At 40.6% G+C, this 13,700-nt stretch overlaps 1 protein-coding gene across 5 annotated transcripts in view; it reads right to left on the reverse strand.

The window, feature by feature from the left end:
• Nucleotides 1–285: 285 nt before the first annotated feature.
• Nucleotides 286–13,700, reverse strand: part of LOC100147494 (histo-blood group ABO system transferase 2) — a 32,603-nt gene continuing 19,188 nt past the window's right edge. For 3 of the 5 annotated variants that reach the window (XM_070252030.1, XM_070252029.1, XM_070252027.1), the window contains exon 8: nt 286–2,736. In XM_070252030.1, coding sequence (XP_070108131.1) covers nt 2,046–2,736 — 691 coding nt within the window. In that variant the 3' untranslated portion in view covers nt 286–2,045. The remainder of the gene's footprint in view (nt 2,737–13,700) is intronic. The other 2 variants (XM_070252031.1, XM_070252028.1) reach the window with 1 other exon arrangement.

Consider the following 13,700-nt stretch of genomic DNA (forward strand, 5'->3'; position numbering starts at 1 on the left):
GGGAAGGGGGGGTGGAGAGTCGTCACAAAGGGTGAAGTGGTGCACCTACAACATGACTGACAAACAATAATGTACAACTGAAATTTCACAAGATTGTAACCCTTCATTAACTCCATAAAAAATTTTTAAAAAGTTATATGGTAGATGTATATTTAGCTTTATAAGAAATTGCCAGACATTCTCCAAAGTGTTTGTACCATTTTGTGTAGATTCCTTTCAACTACCCACGAAAATTTTTTGAGTGATCCATCTGTAAGCCAGAAAAGAAACTCAACGAATTCCCCAAAGTTGAAATTGTGCAGCTCACTTTATTCCTACTACAAAACTATATATCCAGGAACAAACAACGTAGCAAGGAAAAAACTAACTTCTTAGAAATTTAAAAATTACTATTCTAAATAATTTTGAGTTAAAGAGAAAATAAAAGCAGACTATTTAGAAATGAGTGACAACGTGGACACTGGATATAAATGCCTGAGGGACACAACTTGCCCTCTACTCAAAAAGAAAGTTGAAGGCATGTGCTTTTCTCAGAAACAAGCAGTGTTCCCAATAAATGACCCTGTTAACCAGGCATTCTACTCAAGAATGCTAGGAAAAAATAAACTAAAATAAAGTTGAAGGAATAAATTAATAAGCATGAAAGCAGACACTACCATTTAATAAACAAACAAATAGTAGGCCAGATGCTTTTTAAAAATAAAATAAAATAATCTCTGATACCTGTGTAAGAAGGTCAGAAAAAAGGAGAGAGAAAGCACAAATAAACAGCAGTAGAAATAAGAAGATATGATTTTAGATACGGAGATTTAAAGTTATTTCAAAATTGCACTGCCATTCTTTTTGCCAACAATTAAAAAATCAATATGAAATAGAAGATTTTCCAGGAAAATATAAATGATCAAAACTGACTCAAGAAGTAGAAACTTCAATAAATTACAACAGAAGGAGCTGCGGGTACCATAGAAGGAGATAGAAAAACTCATCAAACATTTACCGCCATAAACTGCACTTGGTTCCATGGGTTTTCTGACTAAAAACAAAGCTCAAGATTATTCAAATATCCCAGGACATAGAAAATAATGAAGAGCTGTGAATTCAATCTGCTAGACTATCTAGACCACATACCAAATGCTACTGAGAAGATTCAAAAAGGAAACCATCAGGCCGGCCGGTGGCCAAGTGGTTAAGTTTTCGCACTCCACTTCAGTAAGCAAAGACAAACAACCAAGAAACAACACAAACAAATCAAACTCAGCAAGTGCTTGCAGGTGGGGCCTCCTCCTTGTCTCAGAACATGGTAGAATAGCTTTCCTTTTTTTTTTTAAGCTTTTATTTTTCCTTTTTCTCCCCAAAGCCCCCCGTACATAGTTGTATAATTTTAGTTGTGGGTCCTTCTAGCTGTGGCATGTGGGACGCCACCTCAGCGTGGCTTGATGAGTGGCGCCATGTCTGCGCCCAGGATTCCAACCGACAAAACCCTGGGCTGCCAAAGCAGAGTGCTCGAACTTAACCACTCGGCCACGGGGCCGGCACCGGTAGAGTAGGTTTTTAAAGGTCACTTTAATTTAGATGTGAACATATTTTGAGTCTCCAGGCATAAGGCACTCAGCTAGGTACTGATGGATATAAAGATGAAGAAATCTTAGCCTCTGCCCTCAGGAGCTAGCATCATGATGGGCAAGACCAATGGGGAATTTGGGCATGAGGGCTCATATAGCCAAAGGAATACATCCAGTGTTCTATGGAAATGCAGGGGGAGGGGCAATTCATTTCAACTGCAGGAGGAGGAGACAATCCAAGAAAACTTCACGGGGAAGGTGACTTTGTCAGGACCTTGAAGGAAGAGCAGCACTGAGACAGAAAGCTGGACTGGGAGGGGAGGAAAAGTCAGAGCTGGGTTCGTGTGATGAGTGGTGGAAGCCACTCCAGAAGAGGAAACCGAGGGACGACTCATTGAATCTTTGGCCAATCCCTTATCCAAAAAGTAGAACCACTAACGCATACCACAGCCTTATATGTGGGGTCTCCTGGAAAGTCTGGTCTCATCTGCTCCGAATTTGTGCATGATTCTTGGGGACAGCCACGTATCGCAGTCTCCTAAGGTAAGGCGGTTTCCGCAGCATCCGCTCATCCCACACGTACTCTGGGGACAGCACCTTGGTGGGCTTGTGGTAGAGCAGGTACTTGTTCAGGTGGCTCTCCTCGTGCCACACGGCCTCGATGCCATTGGCCTTGTCGACCACCATTGCCTGGTGACAGGCCGTGGTGAGCCGGTAAACCTCTGCCACTGATCCCCCAAAAAAGCCTCCTGCATAGTAAAAATCACCCTCATCTTCCGGAATGTAGGCCTGAGACAATGGGCGGCGTTCATAGGTGAAACGCTGGCGATCGCTGGCATAGAAACCGGGATGGAGGGTGCCAAAGAGAGAGGACAGGATCTCCACACCCACGTGGTCGCTGAACTTCATGTCGACGTCCGCGGACACAAGGTAATCGACCTCATGGAGGAAGCGCTGCTGGGAGAAGTTGCTGATCATCTCCATGCGGTGCAAGCTCACGTCCTGCCAGCGCGTGTAGTTTCGGACCTTGAGGATCACCACTCGCCTTCCTTCCTGGAGGGGGATCTGGGGCACGTCCGCCGGCCGGTCGGTTAAGATGTAGTAGATGACCCTGTGACCCACCATGAAGTACTTCTCTGCCGTCTCCAGGAACAGCTTCAGGAAGACCACATATCTAAGACCAACAAGCACCCCAGGAAAGAGAGGGTGGGTGTTAGACACAGTCAAACAGCAGCAGCAGAACAGACTTAGGCAAAACGGCTTATACAGCCATAGCATCCCTTGAGGACGGTACCCCAAGTGAAATAAGCTGTGCAAATTAACAAAGAAGCCTTAACTAAACTGGACTTGGGCAGGCCTGCAGGGGCAGCTCTCATGCCCCACGACACATCCTTACTTACACCAAACAGGAAGAGACTGAGGCTTGGGTCTTGGACAGGAAGTAAAACTAGTTACTGCTGCCGGGAGACTTCTCTCCCAAGCTGGCAACAGCACAGCCAATCAGAAATGCCACAGCTCAGCCAATCAGAAACGCTGCAGCTCAGCCAATCAGAAATGCCACAGCCCAGCCAATCAGAAATGCTGCAGCTCAGCCAATCAGAAATGCCACAGCTCAGCCAATCAGAAACGCCGCAACTCAGCCAGTCAGAAATACCACAGCCTAGCCAATCAGAATCGCTGCAACTCAGCCAAGCAGAAATGCCACAGCCCAGCCAATCAGAAACACCACAGCTCAGCCAATCAGAAAAGCGACAACCTCTCCAATCAGAAATGCTGCAACTCAGCCAATCAGAAATGCCACAGCCCAGCCAATCAGAATCGATGCAGCTCAGCCAATGAGAAGTTGTTCCTGCCCTCATATGTTACTTTCCCCAATGGACTTTCTTTTAGAACAGCCCCTCCCTCTCCCCATTTCTCTCTATAAAAGCAGCTCTCTCCTTTGTTTTCTGGCTTTGCCCATGATTGGCCATAGCATGCACCTCCTGAATTGCAATTCTTTTGGGTATTACTGAATAAACTTGTTTCAAGGATAAAATACCAGGAAAATTCGCTTTTTAAGTTGACAAAGCCAATCACAAAAAGTCAAATACCACATGAGTCCACTTGTGTGTGTTACCTAGAACAGGCAAATTCATAGAGACAAAGTAGAATGGTGGCTGCCAGACGCTGGGGAGGAGGAAATGGGAGTTACTGTTTAACGGGTACAGAATTTCAGTTTTGCAAGATCAAAAGAGTTCTGGAGACGGATGGTAGTGATGGTTGCATAACATCAATACTTAACACTGCTGAACTGTACACCCGAAAACAGTCGAGATGTGGGGCCAGCCCGGTGGTGTAGTGGTTAGGTTCGTACGCTGTGTTCGTAAGCAATGGCCTGGGGTTCACCAGTTCAGATCCCAAGCACGGCCCTATGCATCACCTATCAAGCCATGCTGTGGCAGGTGTCCCACATATAAAGTAGAGAAAGATGGGCACAGATGTTAGCTCAGGGCCAGTCTTCCTCAGCAAAAAGAGGAGGATTGGCAGCAGTTAGCTCAGGGCTAATCTTCCTCAAAAAAAACCCAAAAGTTATTCTACTCACTAAAGACATTGTACTCCAACTGAATAGTAAGTGGAGGCATTCAGACTGCATGACGTTGAACAAATGTTCTCCACCATAAGATATTTTATTCATCCATAGGTTGGCAAAAATTCAAATAATAGATAATATCCAAATGATGGATATCTCTCAGCTCAGGACCCTCCAACAGCATCTTGCCTTAAAAAAAAAAAACAGATTCAAGATTCTATAGTGGTCTAGTAGGACCTACAAGATCTGCCTCTGACCTCATCTCCTTCCCCTCTTTCCTCCACCCTCTGTTCTGGGCAGGCCAGCTCCTTAATGTCCCTGACATGCCACACATTCCCCTCCTGGCCTTTTGCAATTCCTCGTCCCCCTGCTTGGAGTCTGTTCGCTTTGATGTTTACCCCTATAGTGGCATTCCATCTTCTGATTCATGCCCAGAACTGGACACGCCCTATAGCTCTTCCTGCTGGTGCCTACACAGATGCATGCAAATGTAAAACTCCAGCTGGCTGTGCACCTGAATGTGTACATTTTACGAGAACTCTAACTATAATACTACTATAACCATAATATATTTTATTATAACTCAATAAAAAGAGCAAATAAACACATAAGCAATTACATATGAAAACAAATCATTCTCCATCCCCTTGCCTAGCCTTGGTTATTTTTTCAGAGCCCATATTGCTATATGACATGTTCTGTATTTGTGTCCTATTTGGTCTTCTGTCTTTTCCCACTAGACTATAGCTCCACGAGAGCAAAGGATTTATCTGTTTTTTCCCCTGCCTTATCCTTATGGTCCACATGTAATAGGTGTTTAGTAAAGCTGTTTTGACAGAAAAGATTAAGCAAGTAATTCAGTATGGTTGAGAATATGGGGAGGTAATTTTTTTTTTAAGATTGGCACCTGAGCTAACAACTGTTGCCAATCTTCTTTTTTTCCTGCTTTTTCTCCCCACATCCCCCCAGTACATAGTTGTACATTTTAGCTGTGGGCCCTTCTAGTTGTGGCATGTGGGATGCCACCTCAGCAGGGCCTAATGAGGGATGCCATGTCTGTGCCCAGGATCCGAACCAGTGAAACCCTGGGCCGCCAAAGTGGAGTGTGCAAACTTAACCACTTGGCCATGGGGCCATCCCCAAGGGGGAGGTATTTTGTATGCCACTAATGAAAATATCAATTTTCAAACCGTTTCAGAGGAAATGAGAAAATCTATCAATACTTTAAAGGTGTATACTCTCCCCGCAATTCTTCTTCCAGGCATCTACCACACAAACCTACTCACAGGTTTGTACAAAGACCCCAGTATAAAAGCTTACAGGCAATTCACATCACCAAACACTGGCAAGCGTGTGGAGCAACCAGAATTTCCATATATTGTGGGTGGGAACAGAACATGCTACAATCAATTTGGGATAAGGTCTGGAGGTGGTGTTTCTTTTTTTTTTTTAAATAAAACTGAATATATATGTAACCTAGGACTGAGCAATTCTACTCCTAGATGTTCAATCAAGAAAAATTATACCATATGTCCACAAAAGATTTATCCAACAACATTCATATTGACTTATAATAGCCAAAACCTGGAAATAGCCCAGGTGTTCATCAAAAGGAAAATGGATAAACCAACTTATTATGTCCATATGATGGAAGGCTATTCAGCAACATAAAAGAAAAAGCTGTTGATCCATGCAAAATTGTCGATGAGTCTCAAAATAATTATTCTTAATGAGAGATGGCAACACAAAAGAGTACATACTTTATGATTCCAGTAGGAATCCAGTAGTAAAAATAATCTTATAGTGAAAAAGTCAGAGCAGTAGTTGCTGGTGAGGGAGTAGGGACAGAGGTTGACTGGGAAGGAGCATGAGGGAACTTTCTGGGAGTGATGGTAATGTTATACAAGTAGATAAGGATTTGGTCACACAGCTATATGCATTTGTCAAAAGTCAGTAAAAACACAATTAAAATATGTGTGCTTCATTGTGTATCCATTTTACCTGGAAAGAAGAAAAACTGTAAACACATATTGAGCTCTAGTTAACGATACACACAGAGAAGTCTTTAGGGGGAGTGCACTGATGTCTGAAATTTACTTTCATATATATCAAAAGCAATATGGATGGGTGGATGCATAAAGACGGGCAGATGGATAGATTAGTGATAAGCAAACACAATAAAATGTTAATTGTGAAAACTATGGGATATCATTAAAAAAAAAAACCCCACAAAACAATATATGCATTATGGGAATCCTAGAAGGAGAGGAGAAAGAGAAAGGGATAGGAAGTGCATTTCAAGCAATAATTGCTGAAAACTTCCTAAACTTGGGGACAGAAATGGACATCCAGTTCCATGAGGCCCAAAGGACTCCAAATAGCTTGAACCTGAGAAGGGCCACACCCAGATACATTATAATTAAATTGTCAAAAGTCAAAGACAGAGAGAATTTTGAAAGCAGAAAGAGCAGTGATTTGTCACATACAAGGGAGCCCCCATAAGACGAGGGGCAGATTTCTGAACAGAAACTTTGCAGGCCAGGAAAGAAAGAGATGCTATATTCAAAATATTGAAAGAAAAAGCTGTCAACCAAGAATACTATACCCAGCAGAGCTATCCTTCAGAAATGACAAAGAGATAAAATACTTTTCTGAATAAACAAAAGCTGAGGGAGTTCATCACCACTAGACCTGTCTTACAAGAAATGCTAAGGGCATCCCATTCTTCAAGTAGAAAAAAAAGATGCTAATTAATGTCATGAATATATGTGTAAAATTCACTGGTAATGGTAAATATTTAGTCAAAGTCAGATTCTCTAGTATTGTAATCGTGGTGCATAATTCACTTACAACTCTAGTTTAAAATTTAAAAAAAACCAAACACATTAAAAATAACCATAACTACAATAATTTGTTAGTGGATACAAGTATAAAAAATACGTGAATTTTAACATCAGTAACCTAAAATGTGAGAGAGAAAGAAGTAAAATTATAAACTTTATGTATGCTATCAAAGTTAAGTTGTTATCAGCTTAAAATAGGTTGTTATAAATATAAGATATTTTATGTAACTCTCATAGTAACCATAAAGAAAACACCTGTAGGAAATGTAGAAAAGATTATGATAAAGGAGTCAAAGCTACCACTACAAAAAGTCATCAAGTCACAACAGAAGACAGTAAAATAAAAAGCAAGGAGCAAAGGATCTACAAAGCAGTCAGAAAAAAATTCATAAAATTAAATTAAACAATTAAAATGGTGATAGTGAGTGCTTACGTATCAATAATCACTTTAAACACAAATGGATTCAGTTCTCCAATCAAAAGGCATACAATGGCTGAATGGATTTAAAAAAAAGATCCGACAATCTGCTTCCTATAAAAGACTCACTTTAGCTTTCAAGACACACATAGACTGAGAGTGAAGGGATGGAAAATGATATTCCAAGAAAATGGTAACCAAAAGAAAGCAGAAATAGCTGTATTATATCAGACAAAACAGACTTTAAGCTAAAAATGGTCAAAAGGGGTCAATCCATCAAGAAGACATAATAATTTTAAACATATATGCACCCAACATCGGAGCACCTAAATATTGAAAGCAAATACTAACAGAACTAAAAGAAGAAATGAATAGTAATCCAGTATTATTTGGGGACAGTAATAGCCCACTCTCAAAAATTGATAGATCATCCAGACAGAGAATCAATAAGGAAACAGGAGATTTGAACAACAGTCTAGACCAAATGGACCTAACAGACTCTACAGAACATTCCACCCAACAGCAGCAGAATACACATTCTTCTCAAGTGCACATGGGGTATTTTCTAGGATAGAGTATGTGTTAAACAACAAAACAAGTCTTAGCAAATTTAGAAAGACTGAAATCATACCAAGTATCTTTTATGACCCTATAGTATGGAACTGGAAATCAATAACAGGAGGAGAGCAGGAAAATTCACATGTGGAAATTATGGAAATTCAAAACACATTCCTAGGTTGCTGGGAAGATGGCAGTGTAGACGGACTCTGAACTCACCTCCTCCCACAGACGCAACAAACTTACAACTACTCTTGGAACAATCACCCCTGATAGAGAACTGAAAACTGGTTAAGAAGAACCCCCACAACAAGGGACAGTGCTGACTGAGGTGGAAGAGGTAGAAAGTCCTTTCTGGAGAGAAAAAAGTCACATTGTAGCCACAGCATTTCACGTCCAGGAGAAATCTTAAGGTACGAAGCTTTCCCTGGAGGAGTTGGGGATCTGAGCAAGAGAGCTTTGTCACAATAAGCAGCTTTTGGACTCAGCACAACCAAGATGAGCGTCATAACATCTTGCTTTGCTGGCTACTAACAATGGGAAATACCCCCAGAAAAGCTGTCAGACATACAGGAAAGAAAAGCCTGCTCTTAATGTGCCCACACACAAATTCACCCATTTCAGAAAGCAACCTAAAATCACCAGAAAGAAAGGTGCACAGTCCTTTGGTGAAAAGAGACTCACTTGATAGGCTCTGGGTGCATCTTGGCAAAAGGTGAGACCCCCCCCAGGCTGGGATCACCTCCCCAGGGACTGAGACGTTGGTGGCAGCCATTATTGTGACCTAGTACAGGCGTGCTGACGCAGACACTGGCAGATGCCATGGGAGTTTTTCCCCTGGTCTGTTAGTGCAAGGGTCTGCCCCATGCATTACAGCACTGAGCTAATCCAGCTCAGCTGGGGCAGGCAGCCCACCCTAGGGACTGGCCCCACCCAACAGCAGGGCCTCGGGCAACTTGTGGGTCCACATAGGCAGGGTATGTGGGTCCTCTGCAGTGGGGTGAGGGGGTCTGCCTCTGCAAGGGAGGGCATGTGCAAGGGGCGGGCCTACATTGGAAGAGTATGTGGGGTCTCTGCAGGGGGGTGAGTGGGTCCGCTTCAGTGGGTTAGGGTGTGTGCATGGAGCAGGGCTGTGTTGAAAAGGTGTGTGGACCTGATGGTGGTGGGGCTTGTCAGCTACAGCAGATGTGCTTCTCAAAAAGCCACATAGGGCATTGGCTCCACCTTCCAATGCCTGAAACAATTATATACTGCCACACCTGGGGCAGCTGCAGTCCTGAGAGAGCTGATGACAGCCTTGCAGGCTGGAGGCCTACAGTAATTATAAGCCCCTGACCTAGCAACCAGCCACTCTGGGGGCCTACTTACTTAGCAGAAAAATTGCAGCAGGAATGTGCTATTAGACCTTGCTGCCAACCGTGCTTGGGCTCCTCATGCCCAATAAAGTGACTGAAGGCTCCACAGCAGCTGCACACAGCTGAGCATGACAACTAGCTGGCCAGGGGGATAGCCTAGCCTCCCCATGCACCTGCAGGAAGACCAAACCCACCACAACAGAAGGACACATGCAGTCCACACAGGGGACACTCTTGGAACATTTGGAACTGGTGATGAGAGAGGACTATATTGCTGGGCCTGGTAAGGCCATCTCTCCAAGATTGGGAGATGTAGCTGACCTATGTAATACACAGATATAAGCACAGAGAAAGAGGCAAAATGAGGAGACAAAAGACTATGCTCCAAATAAGGGAAAAGGACAAATCCTCAGAAAAAGAGATTAAAAAAAAAAAACAGAGATAAACAATCTACCTGATAAGGAGTACAAACTAAGAGTCATAAGGATGCTCACTGATCTTGGGAGAAGAATGAAGGAACTCAGTGAGAACTTCAACAAAGAATTGGAAAATATTAAAAAGAACCAATCACAAATGAGGAATACAATAATAGAAATGAAAAATTCACTAGAGGGACTCATTACAGAGCAGGTGATACAGAAGAACAGCTCAGTGAGCTGGACAAAAGACTACAGGAAATCACCCAAGCTGAACAGACAAAAGAAAAAAGAATTAAAGAGAATGAGGACAGTCCAAGGGACCTCTGGGACAACATCAAACACACTAACATCCATATTATAGGGGGCCCAGAAGAAGAGAGAGGCAAAGGGGCAGAGAATCTAATCAAAGAAAAAATAGCTGAAAACTTTCCTAACCTAAGAAAGGAAACAGACATTCAGGTACAGAGAGCACAGAAAGCACCAAACAAGATAAATCCGAAGAGGCCCACAACAAGACACATTATAATAAAAATGTCAAGAATTAAAGATAAAGAGAGAATCCTAAAAGCTGCAAGAGAAAGGCAACAAGTTACTTACAGAGGCAACTCCATACGCCTTCCAGCTGACTTCTCAGCAGAAACATTACAGGCTAGAAGGGAGTGGTATGTTATATTTAAAGTGCTGAAAGGAAAAAACCTACAGCCAAGGCTGTAGACAGCAAGGTTATCATTCAGGATGGAAGGAGAGATAAAGAGTTTTCCAATCAAGCAAAAACTAAAGGAGCTTATCACCAATAAACCAGTCTTACAAGAAATGCTAGAGGGACTGATTTAAGGGGAAAAGAAAACATCACAAATAGGAATAAGAAAATTATCCCCCCCAAAAAACAATAAAATCACTGGTAAAGGCAAATATACAATAAAGGTAGCACATCAACCACTATGAAGCTAATATGAAGATCAAAAGACAAAAGGACTAGAATTATCTGTTTCTATGATGAGAGGGTAATGGATACACACACACAAAAATGAGGCTAAATATGATATCAGAAACATAAATGTGGGAGGAAGGGAGTAAAAGAGTAGAGCTTTTAACAAGAGGTCAAACTTAAGAGACTATCAACTTTTAATATAGATTGCTATATACATAGGTTATTATACATGAACCTCAGCACAATCACAAACCAGAAACCTATAATAAATACACAAAAAATTAAGAGAAAGGAACCCAAACATAATACTAAAGAAAGCCATCAAACCACCAGGGAAGAGAGCAAGAGAAGAAGAAAGGAACAGAGAAGAACTACTAAAACACCCAGAAAAAAAGTGACAAAATGGCAATAAGCACATATTTATCAATAGCTACTTTAAATATCAATGGACTAAATGCTCCAGTCAAAAGACATAGGTTGGCTTTAAAAAACAAGACCCATATATGTGCTGCATACAAGAGACACACTTCAGACCTAAAGACACTCACAAACTGAAAGTGAAGGGATGGAAAAAGATACTCCGTGCAAATGGCAGTGAAAATAAAGCTGGGGTAGTGATACTTACATCAGACAAAATAGACCTTAAAATAAAAACTATAACAAGAGACAAAGAAGGACACTACATAACAATAAATGGAACAAGAGGATATAACACTTGTAAATATCTATGCAACCAACATAGGAGCACCTAAGTATATAAAGCAATAAGTAACAGACATAAAAGGAGGAATAGACAGTAACATGATAATAGCAAGGGACTTTAACATGCCACTTACACCAATGGATAGATCATACAAACAGAAGATCAGTAGGAAACATTGGCCTTAAATAGCACATTAGACCTGATACACTTAGTAGATACATACAGGACATTCCATCCAAAAACCACAGAATACATGTTCTTTTCAAATGCACATGGAACATTCTCCAGGATGGATCACATACTAGGCCACAAAACAAGTCTCAATAAATTTAAGAAGATTGAAATAATACTAAGCATCTTTTCTGACCCCAATGGTATGAAACTAGAAATCAACCACAGGAAGAAAATTGGAAAAGCCACAAATATGTGGAGATTAAATAAGATGCTACTGAACAACGATTGGGTCAATGATGAAATCAAAGGAGAAATTAAAAAATACCTGGGGACAAATGAAAATGAAAATATGACATGCCAAAATTTACGAAATACAGCAAAAGCAGTTCTAAGAGGGAAGTTTATAGCAATAAACTGTTGAGGTAGCAGGCCTACTTCAACAAACAAGAAAAATCTCAAATAAACAATTTAACAGTGTACCTAAAGGAGCCAGAGAAAGAACAAGCACAGCCCAAAATCAGTAGAAGGAAGGAAATAATAAAAATCAGAGCAGAAATAAATGAAATACTGACTAAAAAAATGTAGAAAAAAAATAAATGAAACGAAGAGCTGGTTCTTTGAAAAGATAAACAGAATTGACATCCTTTAGCTAGACTCACCAAGAAAAAAAGAGAGAAGGCTCAAATAAATAAAATCAGAAATGAAAGAGGAGAAATTACAATAGACACTTCAGAAATACAAAAGATTATAAGAGAATACTATGAAAAGCTCTGGGTCAACAAATTGGACAATCTGGAAGAAATGGGTAAATTCTTAGAATCATACAAGCTTCCAAAACCGAATCAAGAAGAAATGGAGAATTTGAATAGACCAATCACCAGTAAAGAGATTGAAACAGTAATCAAAAACCTCCGCCCAAAAAAAGTCCAGGACCAGCTAGTTTCCCTGGTGAATTCTACACAACATTTGAGGAAGACTTAACACCCACCCTTCTCAAAATCTTCCAAAAAATTGAAGAGGAGGGGAAGTTTCCTAACTCATTCCATGAGGCCAACATCACCCTCACACCAAAACCAGACAAGGAAAACACAAAAAAATAAAATTACAGGCCAATATCACTGATGAACATCAATGCAAAAATCCTCAAAAAAAAAATACTAGCAAATCGAATATAACAATACATTAAAAAGATCATACACCATGATCAAGTGGGATTTATTCCAGGGATTCAGGGAGGGTTTAAGATCCACAAATCAATCAATGTGAAATCCCACATTAACAGAATGAAGACTAAAAATCACATGATCATCTCAATAGAGGCAGAGACACCATTTTCAAGATACGACATCCATTTATGATAAAAACTCTGAATAAAATGGGTATAGAAGGAAAGTCCCTCAACATGATAAAGACCACATATGACAAACTCACGGCCAACATCATACTCAATAGAGAAAAACTGAAATCTACCCCTCTGAGAACAGAAACCAGACAAGGATGCTCACTTTCACCACTCTTATTTAACATAGTATTGGAAGTCCTAGCCAGAGCAATCAGGCAAGAAAAAGAAATAAAAGGGATCCAAATTGGAAAGGAAGAAGTGAAACTGTCACTATTTGCAGATGACATGACTTTATATAGAGAAAACCCTAAAGAATCCACCAAAATATTTTAGAAATAGTAAATGAATACAGTAAAGTTGCAGGATACAAAATCAACATACAAAAATCAGTTGGGTTTCTATATACCAAGAATGAAGCAGCAGAAAGAGAAATTAAGAATAAAATCCCATTTACAATTGCAACAAAAAGAATAAAATGCTTAGGAATAAATTCAACCAAAGAAGTGAAAGACCTGTACACTGAAAACTATAAAATATTGTTGAAAGAAATTGAAGAAGACACAAAGAAATGGAAAGATATTTCGTGCTCTTGGCTTGGAAGAATTAACATAGCTAAAATGTCCATAGTTCCTAAAGCAATCTACAGATTCATTGCAATCCCTATCAAAGTTCCAATGACATCTTTCACAGAAATAGAACAAAGAATCCTAAAATTTCTATTGGAACAACAAAAGACCCTGAATAGCCAGAGGAGTCCTGAGAAAAAAGAATGAACTATTTAACATGGTACTGGATGGGTCCTAGCCAGAGCAATCAGGCAAAAAGA

Source organism: Equus caballus, chromosome 25, assembly GCF_041296265.1.
Source record: "Equus caballus isolate H_3958 breed thoroughbred chromosome 25, TB-T2T, whole genome shotgun sequence".
Taxonomy (NCBI): domain Eukaryota; kingdom Metazoa; phylum Chordata; class Mammalia; order Perissodactyla; family Equidae; genus Equus; species Equus caballus.